The following is a 21730-nucleotide window of genomic DNA, read 5'->3' as shown; positions in this document are numbered from 1 at the left end:
GTGACTCACCTCCTGACTCCCCCAAAGTCTTTCCACCATCTTCAAGGCACAAGTCAGGAGTGTGATGGAATACACTTGCCTGGATGAGTGCAGCTCCAACAACACTCCAGAAGCTCAACACCATCCAAGATAAAGCAGCCCACTTGATTGGCACCCCATCCACCACCCTAAACATTCACTCCCTTCACCACCGGTGCACTGTGGCTGCAGTGTGTACCATCCACAGGATGCACTGCAGCAACTCGCCAAGGCTTCTTCGACAGCACCTCCCAAACCCGCGACCTCTACCACCTAGAAGGACAAGGGCAGCAGGCACATGGGAACAACACCACCTGCACGTTCCCCTCCAAGTCACACACCATCCCGACTTGGAAATATATCGCCGTTCCTTCATTGTCGCTGGGTCCAAAATCCTGGAACTCCCTACCTAACAGCACTGTGGGAGAACCGTCACCATACGGACTGCAGCGGTTCAAGAAGGCGGCTCATCACCACCTTCTCAAGGGCAATTAGGGATGGGCAATAAATGCCGGCCTCGCCAGCGACCCACATCCCGTGAACAAATATAATATATATATATCCCCCAGTGTGTCCAATCCCCATATCCTCACTCACTCTTCCATCCATTGTATCCCCGCTCCTGAGCTCCCGCAATTTGGAGGCACGCGTCCGCCCTCCCGTTTGTCTATCGTCGCCTCAGACGGGCACGAGCACGGTGGCGGAGCGGGCACGAGCACGGGGCACGGCGAGCACGGGCACGGCGGGTCCTCGGACGCTGTGCGGGAGCTGCGGTATCGCGGGCCGGACACACGGAGTCTCCGGAGTGAAGATGCCGCCTGTGGATAAACTGCTGCTGGAGGAGGCGCTGCAGGATAGCCCGCAGGTACCGACCCACCCCCCGGGCCCAAGCGTCCGCTCCCCCGGCCCTCCGCTCCCCCGGCCCCGGCCCTCCGCTCCCCCGGCCCCGGCCCTCCGCTCCCCCGGCCCGGCCACGGCCCTGGCCCCCCGGCCCCGGCCCTCCGCTCCCCCGGCCCGGCCACGGCCCTGGCCCCCTGGCCCCCCGCTCCCCCGGCCCTGGCCCGAGCGTCCGCTCCCCCGGCCCTGGCCCCCCGCTCCCCCGGCCCCCCGCTCCCCCGGCCCCGAGCGTCCGCTACCCCGGCCCGGCCACGGCCCTGGCCCCCCGCTTCCCCGGGCCCGAGCGTCCGCTCCCCCGGCCCCGGCCCGAGCGTCCGCTCCCCCGGCCCCGGCCCGAGCGTCCGCTCCCCCGGCCCCGGCCCGAGCGTCCGCTCCCCCGGCCCCGGCCCGGACCAAATTTTGATCCTCTGCACTTTTTCGCTTACGGAACCCCGCGAGTCGCCACCGGCCTGTTTGCGGTCTCCGGGAGAGCGGGGCCCGTAACTCAACGCTCGCCTCCCGGGGAGAGTAGGGTCTCTCTGTGTCTGTGGGGAGGGAGAGTCGGGTCTCTGGGGGGGGGGGGGGGGGGGAGAGTCGGGTGTCTGTGGGGAGGGAGAGTCGGGTCTGTGGGGAGTGGGGTCTGTGTCTGTGTGGGGGGGGGGGGGGGGAGAGGAGAGAGAGGGAGCGTAGGGTCTGGAAGACTGGTGTGGGGAGGAGGGGTTCCACTTCATGGGACACTGGCACCAGTACTGGGACAGGAAGGAGCTGTACCCCTGGGACGGGCTCCACCTGAACCGGAATGGGACCGGAGTCTGAGTGGAAAGGATAAATAGGGCTGTGGATAGGACTTGAAACTAATAAGATGGGTGGAGGGATTTGGGGAGGAGAACAAGTGTGAAGAAAAAAGAAATAGGAAATGAGAGTCAAGGTCAGACCAAGTTAAGGAATGAGGGTAACACACTGCAAGGGAACAAATACAGTTATAGAACATAAGTACAAAGTGAGGGGAACAATTACTAAAAACAAATTAAATTGCCTGTGTGCACAGTATCCGAAACAAAACAGGGAAACTGGAAGCAATAACTCGTAGCGAGGAGCCAGATGCAGTCAGGAGAACTGAAATATGGTTACATAAGGAAAAGGGCTGGCAGTTAAATATTGCAGGATATAATGTATTTAGAAAAAAGGGACATAAGTAACATTAAGGTAGAAACCGAATCCCTATGGATTGAGGCAAAGGATAAGAAGGGATCGATCACGTTAATAGGGGTATTCTATAGACCACCTAATAGTGGACGGGAAGTGGAGGATGAAATATATAGGCAAATCTATGAAATGAGTAAAAAACACTGAATAATAATCATGGGAGATTTTAACCACCCCCAAATAAACTGGCAAGAAGAGGTAAGGAAAGGGGAATGGAGTTTTTACAGTGTGTACAGGACTCCTTTCTTACCCAGTATGAGAAGCCCAACAAGAGGAATCACTGCTGGATCTAGTAATGGGAAATGAACCAGGGCAGATAAGAGAAGTGAGTGTAGGGGAACATCTAGGCAATAGCGATCATAACATAATGAGGTTTAAGATAATGATTGAGAAAGTCATAAGTAAGACAAAGACCAAAGTAATAGTTTGGAAAAAAAGCTGATTTTTGGGGGGATAAGAATGGAACTAGGGGAGGTAAACTGGAAGAAGAAATTGACAAAGAAATAGAACAGCAGTGGGAAATATTTTAAAAAGTGATCAATAGAGTTCAGGAGAAATATATTCTCTAAAAAAACAAGAACAAACTAGTCAATAATGAAACACCATGGATGAATAAAGAAATAAGGGTAAAATTGAAACTAAAGAAAAAGGAATACTCTACATAGACAATAAGGGAGAGGATGATAAGAGGGAGTACAAAAAGGATAGGAAAGAAGTCAGAAAAACAATTGAGAGCAAGGAGGAACTATGAGATTAAATTATTAAGGAATATAAAAAGAAATAGTAAAGTATTCTGCAGACACATAAATAACAAAAGAAAAACCAGGATAGGGCCATTAAGGGGTACACACGATAAACTCACAGGTAACGACAGCGAAATGGCAGAAATACTGATTAGTTACTTAGTCTCCCTGGTAAATATGGAGGCAAACAAGGTGGGCCGGAAAGTAGAAGAGGAGATCGCAAAAGATATTAAAACATTTAAGATAGAAAGGGGGGAGATAATTGAAAAACTAATTAAACTTAGGGAGGATAAGACCCCTGGTCCAGATGGATTGCATCCACGAATATTAAAATAAGTTACGGAGGAGATTGCAGGAGGAGATACATATATATAAAAAATCATTAGAGAAAGGAGTAGTGCCAGAGGACTGGCGGACAGCTAATATTATTCCTATATTTAAAAAGGGAGCTAGAATAAGTCCAGGGAATTATCGACCAGTTAGCCTAATGTTGGTGGTAGGAAAGATAATGGAATCTTTGTTCAAAGGTGTAACAGAAAGACATCGAGAGAATGAAAATATGATAAAGAATAGTCAGTTTTCAGAAGGGAAAGTCTTGCTTGACCAACCTTATTGAATTCTTTACAGAAGTAACAGAAAAAGTAGACAAGGGTGATGCAGTAGATCTAATATATTTGGATTTTCAAAAGGCCTTTGATAAGGTAGTGCATTGTAGACTCATGACTGAGGTCGGGGCAGGTAACAATGGATGGCAAGTTGGCTACAAAACAGAAAACAGAGAGTGGGGGTTAAGGGTAGCTACACAGACTGGTAAAAGTTGGGAAGTGGTGTTCCACAGGGATCGGTGCTGGGACAACTGTTGATCACAAATGACATTAACTATTTGGATTTGGGAATCAGAAGTACAATTTCAAAATTTGGGGACGACACCAAATTGTGGGGTGCAGTTAATACAAAGGAAAAATGCGTCAAAATGCAAGAGGACGTTAATAAACTTGCAGAATGGGCATGTAATTGGCAAATGAATTTTAATATAGATAAGTGTGAGTTGGTGCATTTTGGTAGGACAAATAAGGAGGCCACATACTGCTTTGATGATAAGAGTCTAAATGGGGTAGAGCAACAGAAGGATCTCAATACAGATACACAAATCACTAAAAGTAGCGATGCAGGTTAATAGGCCATAAAAAAGCAAATCAAGCACTGGGGTTCATTTCTAAAAGCAAAGAAGTTATGTTAAACTTGTATAGAACCATCGTTAGACCACACTTGGAGTATTGTGCACAGTTCTGGTCTCTCCAGTTGGTTGAAGGGTAAGGCCTCTCTGGGCTGGGGGGGAGGGCGGGGCCCCTCCCGTGTCGGCTGGGGGGGGGGGGAGGGCGGGGCCCCTCCCGTGTCGGCTGGGGGGGGGGGGGTGGAGGGCGGGGCCCCTCCCGTGTCGGCTGGGGGGTGGAGGGCGGGGCCCCTCCCGTGTCGGCTGGGGGGGGAGGGCGGGGCCCCTCCCGTGTCGGCTGGGGGGGGGAGGGCGGGGCCCCTCCCGTGTCGGCTGGGGGGGGGAGGGCGGGGCCCCTCCCGTGTCGGCTGGGGGGGGGAGGGCGGGGCCCATCCCGTGTCGGCCGGGGGGAGGGCGGGGCCCCGACTCTCCCGGCGGGGGGGATGGGTAGAATCTTTCTGAGGGGAGAAGAATAGGGGGTCTCTGGGTGGGGGTGCGGGGGCGTGGTCAGTCGGGGGTCTCTCTGCGGGGGGCGGGGAGAGTAGGGTCTCTCTGCGGGGAGAGTAGGATCTCTCTGCGGGGAGAGTAGGGTCTCTCTGCGGGGAGAGTAGGGTCTCTCTGCGGGGAGAGTAGGGTCTCTCTGCGGGGAGAGTAGGGTCTCTCTGCGGGGAGAGTAGGGTCTCTCTGCGGGGAGAGTAGGGTCTCTCTGCGGGGAGAGTAGGGTCTCTCTGCGGGGAGAGTAGGGTCTCTCTGCGGGGAGAGTAGGGTCTCTCTGCGGGGAGAGTAGGGTCTCTCTGCGGGGAGAGTAGGGTCTCTCTGCGGGGAGAGTAGGGTCTCTCTGCGGGGAGAGTAGGGTCTCTCTGCGGGGAGAGTAGGGTCTCTCTGCGGGGAGAGTAGGGTCTCTCTGCGGGGAGAGTAGGGTCTCTCTGCGGGGAGAGTAGGGTCTCTCTGCGGGGAGAGTAGGGTCTCTCTGCGGGGAGAGTAGGGTCTCTCTGCGGGGAGAGTAGGGTCTCTCTGCGGGGAGAGTAGGGTCTCTCTGCGGGGAGAGTAGGGTCTCTCTGCGGGGAGAGTAGGGTCTCTCTGCGGGGAGAGTAGGGTCTCTCTGCGGGGAGAGTAGGGTCTCTCTGCGGGGAGAGTAGGGTCTCTCTGCGGGGAGAGTAGGGTCTCTCTGCGGGGAGAGTAGGGTCTCTCTGCGGGGAGAGTAGGGTCTCTCTGCGGGGAGAGTAGGGTCTCTCTGCGGGGAGAGTAGGGTCTCTCTGCGGGGAGAGTAGGGTCTCTCTGCGGGGAGAGTAGGGTCTCTCTGCGGGGAGAGTAGGGTCTCTCTGCGGGGAGAGTAGGGTCTCTCTGCGGGGAGAGTAGGGTCTCTCTGCGGGGAGAGTAGGGTCTCTCTGCGGGGAGAGTAGGGTCTCTCTGCGGGGAGAGTAGGGTCTCTCTGCGGGGAGAGTAGGGTCTCTCTGCGGGGAGAGTAGGGTCTCTCTGCGGGGAGAGTAGGGTCTCTCTGCGGGGAGAGTAGGGTCTCTCTGCGGGGAGAGTAGGGTCTCTCTGCGGGGAGAGTAGGGTCTCTCTGCGGGGAGAGTAGGGTCTCTCTGCGGGGAGAGTAGGGTCTCTCTGCGGGGAGAGTAGGGTCTCTCTGCGGGGAGAGTAGGGTCTCTCTGCGGGGAGAGTAGGGTCTCTCTGCGGGGAGAGTAGGGTCTCTCTGCGGGGAGAGTAGGGTCTCTCTGCGGGGAGAGTAGGGTCTCTCTGCGGGGAGAGTAGGGTCTCTCTGCGGGGAGAGTAGGGTCTCTCTGCGGGGAGAGTAGGGTCTCTCTGCGGGGAGAGTAGGGTCTCTCTGCGGGGAGAGTAGGGTCTCTCTGCGGGGAGAGTAGGGTCTCTCTGCGGGGAGAGTAGGGTCTCTCTGCGGGGAGAGTAGGGTCTCTCTGCGGGGAGAGTAGGGTCTCTCTGCGGGGAGAGTAGGGTCTCTCTGCGGGGAGAGTAGGGTCTCTCTGCGGGGAGAGTAGGGTCTCTCTGCGGGGAGAGTAGGGTCTCTCTGCGGGGAGAGTAGGGTCTCTCTGCGGGGAGAGTAGGGTCTCTCTGCGGGGAGAGTAGGGTCTCTCTGCGGGGAGAGTAGGGTCTCTCTGCGGGGAGAGTAGGGTCTCTCTGCGGGGAGAGTAGGGTCTCTCTGCGGGGAGAGTAGGGTCTCTCTGCGGGGAGAGTAGGGTCTCTCTGCGGGGAGAGTAGGGTCTCTCTGCGGGGAGAGTAGGGTCTCTCTGCGGGGAGAGTAGGGTCTCTCTGCGGGGAGAGTAGGGTCTCTCTGCGGGGAGAGTAGGGTCTCTCTGCGGGGAGAGTAGGGTCTCTCTGCGGGGAGAGTAGGGTCTCTCTGCGGGGAGAGTAGGGTCTCTCTGCGGGGAGAGTAGGGTCTCTCTGCGGGGAGAGTAGGGTCTCTCTGCGGGGAGAGTAGGGTCTCTCTGCGGGGAGAGTAGGGTCTCTCTGCGGGGAGAGTAGGGTCTCTCTGCGGGGAGAGTAGGGTCTCTCTGCGGGGAGAGTAGGGTCTCTCTGCGGGGAGAGTAGGGTCTCTCTGCGGGGAGAGTAGGGTCTCTCTGCGGGGAGAGTAGGGTCTCTCTGCGGGGAGAGTAGGGTCTCTCTGCGGGGAGAGTAGGGTCTCTCTGCGGGGAGAGTAGGGTCTCTCTGCGGGGAGAGTAGGGTCTCTCTGCGGGGAGAGTAGGGTCTCTCTGCGGGGAGAGTAGGGTCTCTCTGCGGGGAGAGTAGGGTCTCTCTGCGGGGAGAGTAGGGTCTCTCTGCGGGGAGAGTAGGGTCTCTCTGCGGGGAGAGTAGGGTCTCTCTGCGGGGAGAGTAGGGTCTCTCTGCGGGGAGAGTAGGGTCTCTCTGCGGGGAGAGTAGGGTCTCTCTGCGGGGAGAGTAGGGTCTCTCTGCGGGGAGAGTAGGGTCTCTCTGCGGGGAGAGTAGGTCTCTCTGCGGGGGGTCGGGGAGAGTCGGTCTCTCTGCGGGGGGTCGGGGAGAGTAGGGTCTCTCTGCGGGGGGTCGGGGAGAGTAGGGTCTCTCTGCGGGGGGTGGGGAGAGTCGGTCTCTCTGCGGGGGGTCGGGGAGAGTCGGGTCTCTCTGCGGGGGGTGGGGAGAGTCGGTCTCTCTGCGGGGGGTCGGGGAGAGTAGGTCTCTCTGCGGGGGGTCGGGGAGAGTAGGGTCTCTCTGCGGGGGTCGGGGAGAGTAGGGTCTCTCTGCGGGGGGTCGGGGAGAGTCGGTCTCTCTGCGGGGGGTCGGGGAGAGTCGGGTCTCTCTGCGGGGGGTGGGGAGAGTCGGTCTCTCTGCGGGGGGTCGGGGAGAGTAGGTCTCTCTGCGGGGGTCGGGGAGAGTAGGTCTCTCTGCGGGGGTCGGGGAGAGTAGGTCTCTCTGCGGGGGTCGGGGAGAGTCGGTCTCTCTGCGGGGGGGTGGGGAGAGTAGGTCTCTCTGCGGGCTGCTCCAAAATCTCTCCTTCCCCAAAATTTTTAATGGAACCGCACTACCTATAACTGAGGTTACAAGAATGATCTAACAGGGAGGGGTGGGGGGAGAGAAACACCCTTTTTGACTAGCTCCTTGCCAGCAAGTTGTGTATTGGTTATGTTACTGGATTAGTAACCCAGAGGCCTGGACTAATAATCCAGAGAACAAGTTCAAATCCCAATATGCCAGTTTGAGAATTGGGATTCAGTTTAAAAATAATCACGGATTGAAGAAACAAACCTGGTATCAGTAAAAGTGACCACAAAGCTGTTGGATTATCAAAAAACCCATTGGTTCACTGATGTCCTTTAGGGGAGGAAACCTGCCGTCCCTATCCAGTCCGGCCTATATGTGACTCCAGTCCCACACCAACGCGATTGACTTTTAACTGCCCTCTGAAGTGGCCGAGCAAGTCACTCAAGTCATCAGGACAACGAGGGATGGGCGATAAATGCTGGTCTTACCAGCGACGCCCACAGGCAAGAACGAATAAATAAATGGTGAAGGCTGGGTGATGTGGAAGAGCAGAGAGATTTGGGGGTTCAGTTTCACAAGACCTGAAAAGCAGCTCCTCAAGTGGAGAAGGTCATACAAAGCAAATGGAAACGTGGGTTTTATGACAAGAGGTTTCGAAAGTAAAAGTGGGGATGTAGAGGTGAATCTATAAACCTTACAGTGGGAGCAGTGTGTACAGTGAGAGCAGTGTGTGTAGTTTTGGGCCCCACACTATAGGAAGGATGTTGAGACAATAGAGAGGGTACAACACAGATTCACCAGGAAGCTGCCTGATATGAGGAAATACAAATACAAAGAGTGACTTGAAAATTGGGGCTGTTTCATCAGAAAAGCGGAGATTAAGAGGTGATTTGATTGGGGTGTTTGTAATTATGAAGAGTCGATAAAAACAGTTGTTTCCAACGATTGAGGGGGCTTAGATAGAAGCTTGACTGTAAGAGTTTTAGGAGAGGGAGCAGGAGAGACTATTTTACAGCCAGGGTTCTGAGGATGTGGAAAGTACGACCGGAGTTAGTGATTGAAGCAGAGACCATGTCAACATTCAGGAATAGATTAGACAGGTGAGTGAAGGAACTGTGAATAAAGGGATATGGGAACAGGACTACTGTTCATGTGGAGGATAAATAGCAACGTGGACTGGTTAGGCTGAAGGCCTCTTTCCGTGTTGTCATTTGATGTAAATTGAATCATACAGCAGCTCCTCGTTCTTCAGAAATATGTTTGAGTTTCACGTGTAACTAGTTGCTGTTTGAATGTTTCGTTGCCAGTCAGATAAGCAAAACCTGTTACAAACCGTGTATGAACTGTTCTACATTGAAATAATCAAAGACAGTACTATGTGAAGGTTTATTTTACCTTTGCTCATTGGAGAGATACTATCATAAATGAAATAACTCACCTAACTATCTACAATTAGTTTCAAATTTAGACTTTGTTGTCATCACAAAGTGTTACTGTTACCTTAAATGCATGATTTGTAGATCTCCAAATAATTCTCAGTGGAAGAGAACTGCCCCCAAGACTCTTCTACATTGTTGATTCATATATTTATGTATCAGAATGACATAAGATTGAATGTGCATTTAGTTATTGAGCTTTGTCTCATTAACTGGCATGTAATTGAAAGGAAACATAACCTGAGTTTTGACCACACCAGAGAAGCTGGCTCAGAACGGACTGCGGATGTAGAACACTGGTCGGTCTCTGGTGATGAACACATGGAGTCAAAGCCCAAGTGTAGTCTTCAGCTGAGATCATTGGACGAGGGCATGCAGACATAATTCACTCGCCATTTTGAAATTGTCTACCCTGTCTTTTTTAATATTTCCATTATAAATTGCTGTGCCCGCACTTGGAATGGACACTGCCTATGTAAAGTTGTCACGCTGTCATTATACCCGCTCTCCCCCTGTGGAATGGCTGCAATACCACCACTTGCAGGAGGGTATAATTCATTTAATATTCTCATATAAATGGTTTGTAATATAGGGTGAATTTAGCAGTGAAGTGAAGATCAGAGATTTGGACATGGAGATCAGTGTGTCCGATTTGTGGCACTCGCAGTTTTCTTGTGATTAGTTGTAATTGCTGGAAAATCCGGAGGACCAAAAATAGGGCAGGCTGACCTTTGCATCCCGATTCAGTGAGCTGTGCTCCTGCTGAGTGAGGCTGTGCATTGGTAGCAGATATATATACAGATACCCTCCTTCGCGTTGAGTGCTGGTGTAGGAAAAGAATGACAAAGCTGATGCCTCAGTGCACCAGTGCCGGAGAGGACACTTGTTCCTATGAAATAAAATGCTCCAATATGTACTTAATCTGCTTGGAGCTGTGAGCCAAAAGGACACTGAGGCAGGAACAGGGGCACCTCCTCCACACATTTCACCCAGCAAGTGTACAATTCTTTTTCTCAATATAAATACAAGAATTAAAAAAATGTATCAATTAAGTTTCTGATGCACTATAACAAAATGTGTTCTAAAAACATCTTGAAATCATGATTTAAAATGACCATTTAATGAATGTTTCTCAGCACGTTTTTATATAGTAACTATTATCTTACGTAGTCCAAGGTTGTCTAAAGACACTGTATTTATAAGAGATGTTAATTTTTTATCATAATGTGTATGGTGCTCTATTCTTAATAAACTGGAATGGTTGCTTTGTTCATCTGTGCGCAGCAGAGCTATACTGACTAGGGAGCTCCCAGATTCAACCCCTGGTCTGTGCTGAGTTAGTTGATCTCTGATGCTGAGTTAGTTAAGTGCTGGTAACGGCTCTATAATTTATCCAAGTGTCCAGGGTGGAGAGAGGAAAATTGGCCATGGTTGCCTTTCTAGATTGCTGCTCGTGCCTTGAGCTGGGAGTGTCGATATGTGGACATTGGGTATGGCAGCATCAGGCTGACCAATCTCATACACAGATTGGTCACAGCTGGACAGCAACAAGAAGCTTATCAGTGCTCTGTGCTGGTAAATTAGGTGGTTTAGCTGATTAAACTGAAGATAGTAATTAATAAATCCGATAGGGAATTCAGGAGAAAGCTCTTTATCAAAGAGTGGTAAGAATGTGGAACTCACCACCACAAGGATTAGTTGAGGCAAATAGCATAGATGCATTTAAGGGAAGGCTAAATAAGTGCATGAGGGACAAGGTAAAGGCCAGTTGAGGGACTATATTTGTTTTCAGGATGTGGGCAACGATGGCAAGACTGCATTTATTGCTCATTGCTAGTTGTCCCGAGAAACATAAGGTGGTGTGCCTTCTCTTTGAACCGCTGCAGTCTGTGTGATGCGGTTCTAAGCTTAACATGAGAGAACCTTCTCTCTCCAGATCTTAGTGAACTGACTATAGACTGTGAGCTTCTGTCCTTTTTTCCATAGCTGGATAAGAAGCCAAGGACTTGACCTCTGGCGTTCTTAGCTCCATGTGTCCAGTGACTGGACAGTTGGGCTGTCAATTATACTGACTACTTGCTCCCTTTGGCCCTTCCACCCCAAAGTAGGAAGCACTCTCTGCTGAGCTCATGGGAAAGAAGTCCTACCAGTATAATCATCCAAACTCCTGTCTGGGTTGGGTTAATGAATCTTATTGTCTAAACCAAATGTATCTAAGAGGTATCATTCCACAAACTGGTTTGTCTACCTTTAATGCACACCCTCCATCACTCCTGTTCAGAGAATTTAACCCTTTGAGAGCTAAATTTAATGAATAACGTTTTAATATAAATCTGTGGTAAAATAGAACTCCTGAGCATGGACTGTTTCATTATTAGAGAAGTTGTGAATGGAGCTGAATGCTGGAATCATCAGTGAACAGCCCCACTGCTGAACTCATGATGGAGGAATGGTCATTAACGAGGCAGCTAAAGATGACTGGGCCAATGACAGTGTCTTGAGGAACTCTTGTGGCAACCACAGCCATCTTGTGCATCAGGCATGACAACAGCCATCGCAGGGTAACTTTCTTGACCCATGTTTAGCTCCGTCTTGCTGAGGCTCCTCAGTGGCATACATGGTTGAATGCTGCCTTGAGATTGAGGGCAACTATCCTGCCTTCTCTTTTCGCATTCAGCTCTTAAGTCCATGTTTGGAGCTGAATGGTTTTGTTAGAACCCGAATTAAAGGATGGTGAGCAGGTTATTAATGCGTAGATGCTATTGGTGACTCCTTCCATCTTTTTACTGATGGTTGGCAGGAGGCTGATGGGGTGGTAATTGGCCAGGTTAGATTTATCCTGGTTTTTGTGGTTAGGACATACCTGGGCAATCTTCCACATTGGCAGGTAGATGCTAGTATCGTAGCTGTACTGGAACAGTTTGGTTAGGCGAGTGGTTAGCTCTGGTGTGTTGGTCTTCAACGTGACAGCCAGGATGTTGTCATGGCCAATAGCACATGCACTTAGCTGCTGTTTAATATCACATGGATAAACAGAATTGTTTGGACACTAGCATTTACGATGGTGGAGACGTCGGGACGAGGCTGAGTGGGGTCGTTCACTTGATACTTTTGGCTGATGGTGCTTGAAGACACCTCAGCTCTGTCTCTTGCATTCATGTGCTGAGCTCCACCAGGAGCCTGCTCCTGTTAGTTGTCTGATTGTCCATTCTCAACTGGATGTTGTAGGGCTACAGAGCTTTGTTCTGATCCATTGGTTGTGTATCGCCTGCTGCTATTTGTGTTTGGCATGCAAGTAACTCTATGTAGTAGATCTTGGTATGGTGGTAGTGCCACACTACACGATGGAGGCTGGAGATGATGTACACAGACTGTGATTCATGGGCAGCTATGTCTGCAACAAGGAGGTTGGGGAAGATGAGGCCACGTAGGTTACTGCCTTGTGTTAGCTCCCTCACCACCTGATGCAGACCCTGTCTGGTAGGTATATCCTTCAGATGAACATCGGAACAGGAGGAGGCCATTTAACCCCTCGAGCCTGTTCCACCATTCAATTAGATCATGGCTGATCTGTATCTTAACTCTATCTACCCGCCTCAGTTCGTTACCCTCAATACGCTTCCCTAGCAAAAATCTATCAATCACAGTTTTGACATTTTCAATTGACTCTCAGCCTCAACAGCTTTTTGGGGGAAGAGTTCCAGATTTCTGCTACCCTTTGTGTGAAGAAGTGCATTCTGACATCACCCTTCAATGGCCTACCTCCAATTTTAAGGTTATAGAATCATAGAAATCCTATGGCACAGAAGGAGGCCATTCACTCCATCATGTCTGCTGGCCAAAAAAAGAGCTATCCAGCCTAATTCCATTTTCTAGCTCTTGGTCCATAGCCCTGTGGGTTACGGCACTTCAAGTGTATAATTCAAGTACTTTTTAAATGAGTTGAGGGTTTCTGCCTCTACCACCCTTTCAGGGAGTGAGTTCAAGACCCCCACCACCCTCTGGGTGGAAACATTTCTCTTCAGCTCCCCTCTAATCCTTCTACCAAAGGTATTAAGGGATATGGGCCAAAGGCAGGTATATGGAGTTAGATCACAGATCAGCCATGATCTTATCAAATGGCGGAGCAGGCACGAGGGGCTGAATGGCCTACTCCTGTTCCTATAATTACTTCAAATCTATGCCCCCTGGTTATTGACCCCTCCGCTAAGGGAAATAGGTCCTTCCTATCCACTCTAGGCCCCTCATAATTTTATATACCTCAATCAAATCTTCCTTCAGCCACCTCTGATTCAAAGAAAACAACCCCAGCCTATCCAATCTTTCCTCACAGCTAAAATTCTCCGTTCCTGGCAACATCCTCGTAAATCTCCTCTGGACCCACTCTCGTGCAATCATGTCTTTCCTGTAATGTGACCAGAACTGTATGCAGTGGCCTAACTAGTGTTTTATACAGTTCTAGCATAAGCTCCCTGCTCTTATATTCTCTGCCTCAGCTAATAAAGGAAAGTATTCCATATGCCTTCTTAACCACCTCATCTACCTGTCCTGCTACCTTCAGGGATCTGTGGACATGCACTCCAAGGTCCCTCACTTCCTCTACACCTCTCAGTATCCTCCCATTTATTGTATATTCCCTTGCTTTGTTTGCCCCCTTGTTCTGGACTCTCCTACCAGAGGAGATAGTTTCTCTCTATCTACCCTATGAAATCATCTTAAACACCTCAATTATATCTCCTCATAATCGTCTATATTCAAGGGAATACAAGCCTAGTCTATGCAACCTGTCCTCATAATTTAACCCTTTTAGGCCCGGTATCATTCTGGTGAATCTGCACTGCACCCCCTCCATTCTTCCTGAGGTGCGGTGCCCAGACTGAATGAAGTTCCCAGATGGGGTCTAACCACAGCTCTGTACAACTGTAACATTCCATTAGCCTTTTAAATTATTTTTACTATCTGTCCACGAGCTTTTAGTGATTTCTGTACTTGGACCCCTAAATCTCTCTGCTCCCCCACAGTTCCGAGCTTCTCACCATTTAGAAAATACTCTGATTTCTCTTTCTTAGGTCGAAAGTGGATGACCTCTCACTTCCCCACATTGAACTCCATCTGCCACAGTTTTGCCCACTCATTTAATTGATCGGTGGCCCTTTCCAATTTCTGTTCCCATCTACACTATTTACTGTGTTACCTAACTTAATGCCATCAGCAAACTTAGATATACAGCTCTCTATTCCTTCATCCAAGTCATTTATAAATATAGTGAGAAGCTGAGCCCCCAGTACAGATCCCTGGGGGACACCACTCGTCACATCCTGCCAATTGGAGTACATACCCTTTATCCCCACTCTCTGTCTCCTACCTCCTAACCAATTCCCTATCCGTGTCAATAGGTTCCCTCCAATTCCATGCGCTCTCTTGTTAAGTCATTTTTGTAATGTGGAACCTTATCGAATGCCTCTGGAAGTCCATATAAATAACACCATAGACACTCCCTTATCTATCACATTAGTGACCTCCTCAAAAAATTCAACTAAGTTCATTAGACATGATGTGTTTAGGCCAGTGGTGATAAGGGAATGTCTATGGATGTTATTTATATGGACTTCCAGAAGGCATTCAATAAGTCATTTTTGTAATGTGGAACCTTAACAAGAGAGCGCATGGAATTGGAGGCAACCTATTATTTTACATGGTATTTAACTTTAACGTATAATTATGTTCCCTTGATATGCACTAGTGGATGCTACAATTAATGTTAAAAACATACTTTAACACAATCGGGGAAAAAATATGCATCTCAAAATGTCTTAAGTACCTTTCAACAGTTTCATCAAAGAATAATAATTTCAACAGTGAAGAGTTTAAACAATTCCATCAGTAAAATGTCTTGAATTTCTGGAGTTATTGATGGGGCTGTCCCAATGTACTTAGTACTTTTATCCCAGGAGTATCTGAGCTTTACAAACCACGAAAGTAAGAGGTGTTTTTTTCAGTAAACACCACTCCACGTGGCCCAGCACTTTTGGCCATCTCTTGCTAACATCTTTGGGTTTGTTGCAATAGGTGACTTTGTGCTGGGGACCCAGTCATCCTGAATTGCCCGATTCCCTCCACCCCCCCCATGATGTCCTACATGGCAGGTAGAGCAGGGACCGAGGTTCCCACAAAACCTTGCTGCTAAAAGCAGGCAGTAACTCTGCTTATTTTAACAGATGCTGAGTGTAAGGATAGCTTTTATAATTGGCAACATTTCTCTCTGGTTCTGGTATATTCTGGAATTTTGCTTGTAGCTTTGGGAAGAAGGCGGATGATCTTGCAGCCCCCACCCCACTTTGTGGGGTTCATGGATCCTGGTTTGAAAATCTGTGGTTTTAACTATAAGATGACAAATCTCCCTTAACAGACCCTCGGCTGAGCTGTTCATCAAACCTCTGGAGTCACTTATTACTGACCCTATTTGGGGCCACTTGGTGATCTCGTGTTTACGTTTTCAGTGATAAAAGAACTAAAGGTGACACTTAGTGACATTCTTGTATTGTGCAGCAAGGGGAAGATCTGATTCTAAAACGGATCATCTTGGTTATTTCTAACATTTGGTCAATCTACCTTTTCCAATTCTTCTCCCCTTTATTGTGCCCTCTATTAGCTGCTAAAACTATGTTTATTTTTCTGCATAGTGGGCTATATTTAGAGTATAAATTACAAGATACTTTGTTTCACCTTGAGTATAAACCTGCCGAATTCATCATTTTCAAACTCCTGTGTTTACAACACCAAGTGCAGAAATACTTACACTGGGCACTGCTTTAAGGGAAGTGTATTCTTCCCTTGTATACTGAATGTGTTGGAGAACTGGATACTAACATATTATTTTCACTCTTGTACTGTGACAGGGCACGGTCTGTGGTGCACGACCTCGTACTGTGACAGGGCACTGTCTGTAGTGCACGACCTCGTACTGTGACGGGGCACTGTCTGTACTGCACGACCTCGTACTGTGACGGGGCACCGTCTGTAGTGCACGACCTCGTACTGTGACGGGGCACCGTCTGTAGTGCACGACCTCGTACTGTGACGGGGCACTGTCTGTAGTGCACGACCTCGTACTGTGACGGGGCACTGTCTGTAGTGCACGACCTCGTACTGTGACGGGGCACCGTCTGTCGTGCACGACCTCGTACTGTGACAGGGCACCGTCTGTCGTGCACGACCTCGTACTGTGACAGGGCACCGTCTGTCGTGCACGACCTCGTACTGTGACAGGGCACCGTCTGTCGTGCACGACCTCGTACTGTGACGGGGCACCGTCTGTCGTGCACGACCTCGTACTGTGACGGGGCACCGTCTGTCGTGCACGACCTCGTACTGTGACGGGGCACCGTCTGTCGTGCACGACCTCGTACTGTGACGGGGCACCGTCTGTAGTGCACGACCTCGTACTGTGACAGGGCACTGTCTGTAGTGCACGACCTCGTACTGTGACAGGGCACTGTCTGTAGTGCACGACCTCGTACTGTGACAGGGCACTGTCTGTAGTGCACGACCTTGTACTGTGACAGGGCACCGTCTGTCGTGCACGACCTCGTACTGTGACAGGGCACCGTCTGTCGTGCACGACCTCGTACTGTGACAGGGCACCGTCTGTCGTGCACGACCTCGTACTGTGACAGGGCACCGTCTGTCGTGCACGACCTCGTACTGTGACAGGGCACCGTCTGTCGTGCACGACCTCGTACTGTGACAGGGCACCGTCTGTCGTGCACGACCTCGTACTGTGACAGGGCACCGTCTGTCGTGCACGACCTCGTACTGTGACAGGGCACCGTCTGTCGTGCACGACCTCGTACTGTGACAGGGCACCGTCTGTCGTGCACGACCTCGTACTGTGACAGGGCACCGTCTGTCGTGCACGACCTCGTACTGTGACAGGGCACCGTCTGTCGTGCACGACCTCGTACTGTGACAGGGCACCGTCTGTCGTGCACGACCTCGTACTGTGACAGGGCACCGTCTGTCGTGCACGACCTCGTACTGTGACAGGGCACCGTCTGTCGTGCACGACCTCGTACTGTGACAGGGCACCGTCTGTCGTGCACGACCTCGTACTGTGACAGGGCACCGTCTGTCGTGCACGACCTCGTACTGTGACAGGGCACCGTCTGTCGTGCACGACCTCGTACTGTGACAGGGCACCGTCTGTCGTGCACGACCTCGTACTGTGACAGGGCACCGTCTGTCGTGCACGACCTCGTACTGTGACAGGGCACCGTCTGTCGTGCACGACCTCGTACTGTGACAGGGCACCGTCTGTCGTGCACGACCTCGTACTGTGACAGGGCACCGTCTGTCGTGCACGACCTCGTACTGTGACAGGGCACCGTCTGTCGTGCACGACCTCGTACTGTGACAGGGCACCGTCTGTACTGCACGACCTCGTACTGTGACAGGGCACCGTCTGTACTGCACGACCTCGTACTGTGACAGGGCACCGTCTGTACTGCACGACCTCGTACTGTGACAGGGCACCGTCTGTACTGCGGGACCTCGTACTGTGACAGGGCACCGTCTGTCGTGCGGGACCTCGTACTGTGACAGGGCACCGTCTGTACTGCACGACCTCGTACTGTGACAGGGCACTGTCTGTCGTGCGGGACCTCGTATGGCAGTAAAGTATCAAAACTGTTGGACATATATTGGATGTTAATATTGAACTAATGCTCCTCGCAAAGTGAGCGCATTTGTGAAAGATAGTTTTGATCATTTCAAATGTTCTACCAAATCTATAAAATCTATCTTTTGCGTATTTGCATGAACTTAGTGTATTGTATTTCTTGTTTTAGACACGTTCCCTGCTGAGTGTGTTTGAGGAAGATGCGGGCACCCTAACCGAATATACAAACCAGCTGCTGCAGGCCATGCAGAGGGTATATGGTGCACAAGTAGGTACACCATGGTTACTACTGTCTTGTTGATTTATATCTGTTTGTAATGAGTAAGAATTTTCAGCCTGATTAACCTATAATTCAATATCTCACATCTTTCATGACTCAGTCACATTGCAATCTAATTACTGAAAAGGTACGAATGTAATGCATGGCCTTTCTCTCCAAAAATAGGTTAAGTTATTGTAAAGCACACAAATATTTGAGTTAAGACTCAGCCAACCACTCCCTAGTAGTAGATAGCAGTATATAGCATACTGCCAAAACCAGCCTGAGTCAAAGAATGAGGCTACGCATTCACACACTCCCAATAATAATGGGAGCTCAGGAATACAGGAAAAGTACCACTTGACTGACTTGGATGCACATTCCCATTATACATTGTAAAGCAGAGTACATATTGGATGTATACTTGAAAAGAAATTTGTAGCGCTATGGGGAAAGAGCAGGGGAGTGGGACTAATTGGATAGCTCTTTCAAAGAGCCAGCACAGGCATGATGGGACAAATGGCCTCCTGTGTTGTACAATTCTATATGAGAAATGCCTTTAGGATTAGATTGTCAAATAATAAAAAGTCAGTCAGAACAATTACTGGAGCAATATGTGATTTTTTCTTAATACTTGAGAAGAGAGAAAAATAACACAAAAATAGGTGAGTCCAATCTCTACAAACCTTTTCAATATCCCTTTACTTGTTGGTGAATCTGAAATATGTCTTTCCTTTTTGAATGCCTCGATTGAATTCACATTGATGATGTTTGTGGTTAGAACATTGCAAAGACTCAACAGGGAATGAGTCGGGTTGGGAACATCTGCTTGGGACTGAGCACAGTGTTGGGTGATTTAAGGAGAATTCCCTTGGCTGATCGACTCCAATGTTTTACTGACAAAATGGAGAGCATAAAGGGTTTGATGGAAAGTCCTGCAAATTTGAAAATTTTTTGAAACAATTAATTTTTTAAAAACTTGAAACATGCTCCTGAAGTACCATCCACTTTGTATTGTAGAAAACTTAATTGCACTTTCATCCTCTCCAATATCTTTTTAAAACTGTCTAATTTTTGCTCAGTTTTTCTGAAATTTCTTTATTCCATTCCCACTTCCTGCCTCATGTACGGATTAGTACTGGTTTCAATGTTAAATCTGCATGGCCATTCATTCATATAATTCGATCTCCCATTACTGAATCTCTTTCACTAATTCAGTGTAACTAAAGCTCCCCCAAATCCTTCCTTAATGATTTTCTTATATTTTCACATAACTCCATGTTAGTTTCCTTTTTTTGTCCCAATATTTAACACTGGTAATTGATAACAGGTTTTGGTTCAAATTGGTTTGGACCTCTACTTTTCTTCGGTTAAGGATACTGTACTAATGATTGCCAGGTGCTTCCTTTCTGACAATGATACATCTCCCTTCCTCTTCTAAATATTTTAAAGTCTGGTATGTGAAATTTGCACCCATCCTTTACCTTTGACCTCACATCAGTCCAACTTACTCCTCATTCATTCAGTTCCACATATAACAAGTGCTGTCACCCTATGGGCACTAGGGACACAGCCCCTTTCTTGCCATGCTTGCATGAGTTGCTCTTTCACTATCCTTGTATATAAAGCCTCACTGTCAGCTGTATGCTCCCATTATCAGCAGCAGTTGCATGCTGTTGTTTGCACACACAAGTCGTCTGCACTTTTTCTATTTTGATACTAGTTCTTTGCCTTTCAAAAGTCCTTAAGTTTTTTTTTTAGAAGCTTTAAAACTTCCATTATAATTAGAAAAGTTATATTTAGTCATCAACACTTGCCGATGTACATTTACCAAGTGTTCCTATAACAGCATATTGATTCTTTACCTTTCAATCTTCTTGGTCACCTTAACCTCGGCATTGGTTTATTTGGCACCCAGTGTCAAGATTTGTATTAAATGCCATGCACCTATTTTAACTACCAACACCCAGATCCCACGCCTACTGATATTGTGCAACTTCTAACACTGACCTTTGTGCAGAGTTTAGTAACATGGTTCTTTGGGAATAAAGCTCTTTGATGCCCTTGCTGTCTACTCCTTGACTGCACAGGAGCAGCTGAGGAACTTGGAGCCTATTCTACATATGTTTGGCGATCTCTTAGCAAATATGCACGTATAACAAATGTGTTTCACTTAACACTAATGTAGCACTAGCTCCTGTGCTTTCACAGGCCAATCCCTTTTCCTGAGAACATTGGCCATAAGCATTTCAGCAATGCAATGCTCCAAGCCCATCTGCACATCACAATCCTCACCCCCCCCCCCCCCCCCCCCAGTCTCTGCGATACACTTCTATTTGTACAGTGTTGTGCAACTAAAGAATGTTGGGTTACTGGAAGACTGCTTAAGTTTGTGGTAAATACTTTTTTGCTGTACTTGCACAGCACTGGAGTCCTATGAGATTTTAAAAAAATCATCAATGTTGTCTTTTAGGCAGAGATAGCCACTAAATTCTTTATTGGTAGGTTTCATTTTTAAAAAACAGGATACAATGGAAGCGCATAAAATTAAATATACAAATATCATTGCAGTTTTATTGCAACATTGATACCCACCAAAGCAAAGTTCTTATGAGGCTTCAGCTGATCAAATGTATTTACAGCTATTAAACATGCAGGGGTTGTAAAGATGACGCAAAAAGGCCAACATTGATTTTGTCAGTGTGTTTTGATTGTGTACAGCCTACTACAGATATTACAAAAATGGATAAGAACGTGAATTATCCAATAATTTGAATTAAGCAACGTAAATAACAGCAAAAAGTTAAACAAATTCTTAATTCCAGTGATTGGAATTAAGAGTAATGTCATTAATTGTCATAGTGTAGTGACCAATTATAATTAATGCATAGTCTAAGGGAGCTTTTACTGATAGTTTGATCTTACTGATGGTTGTTTTGATGGGTTTACGTTCTGCAGGCTGCAGATTATGGAGCACTGAGGCACTTCACAAACCTCTTGCCAAATTATCTGAAAACATTCTATTGTATTATTGTCTCTAGCCGAATGTTTTATACCTCAGAAAGTTGCTGATGTGTTAGCTTTTTGTTTTTGCAGAATGAAATGAGTATCGCAACTCAACAGCTGTCCAAACAGCTTCTTGCATATGAGAAACAGGTAAGAACGTGGTAGAGATTTTTATTCTAATGTTCCTTTCTTGGTTACTTTCTGAAGCAGCTCAAGTCGTGCCAGATAGGTAACAGTCCACTGTGATAATCTACCAGAAGGGCAGAAAAATTCCTCCGTTTTAAAACCTGTGAATTTAAAATAGTTGTAATCTCAATGATCTAGCATATGAATGGTTATTACATTAAGAAGCTGCTAACTGGTTAACTGTAAAGGATCGTGAGGATGACTCATTGCAGTGCTGTTAACCAGCTGCTCTGCCTCTCCTCCCGGATATGCTGCTATTAATGCTACACTACTCAGTGCTCGCAAACTGACACCGAGTGGGACACCACTCATCTAATGGAAGTGCTGGTAAGCACTGTTCAGCATGCTGCTCAAATGACTAGAAGAAAATAAAAGTGGCCGTATTCCTTTTATATCAATAACATAACAGCCCATTGGAGATCAGGGCAGAGCAGCTGATTAATCATCTGTTTAAAGTGTCTGAGTGTGGAGCAGCATTGCCGAGCACTCACAAGCCACCTAGTCTGATGTCACTTTCCTGCTCACTCCCCGCACCTTTTAATATTCCTCTTTCAAGCAACTAATTCCTTTCATTCAATTACACTGTGGATCGCTGCTTTCTGGTATACTGATTATCACTATTGGTCGAATCAATCTATCATCAGATTCCACTATTAT

At 48.4% G+C, this 21730-nt stretch overlaps 1 protein-coding gene across 1 annotated transcript in view; it reads left to right on the top strand.

Moving 5' to 3' along the window:
• Nucleotides 1-750: 750 nt before the first annotated feature.
• Nucleotides 751-21730, top strand: part of LOC137310106 (DCC-interacting protein 13-beta-like) — a 91025-nt gene continuing 70045 nt past the window's right edge. Inside the window, exons 1-3 of the mRNA XM_067978065.1 lie at nt 751-883; nt 17792-17890; nt 20978-21037. Coding sequence (XP_067834166.1) covers nt 830-883; nt 17792-17890; nt 20978-21037 — 213 coding nt within the window. The 5' untranslated portion in view covers nt 751-829. The remainder of the gene's footprint in view (nt 884-17791; nt 17891-20977; nt 21038-21730) is intronic.

The sequence above is a fragment of the Heptranchias perlo genome, unplaced genomic scaffold (genome assembly GCF_035084215.1).
Source record: "Heptranchias perlo isolate sHepPer1 unplaced genomic scaffold, sHepPer1.hap1 HAP1_SCAFFOLD_217, whole genome shotgun sequence".
NCBI lineage: Eukaryota > Metazoa > Chordata > Chondrichthyes > Hexanchiformes > Hexanchidae > Heptranchias > Heptranchias perlo.
Note: the sequence above shows the minus strand (reverse complement) of the source record. Positions and strands in the feature narration are given on the sequence as shown.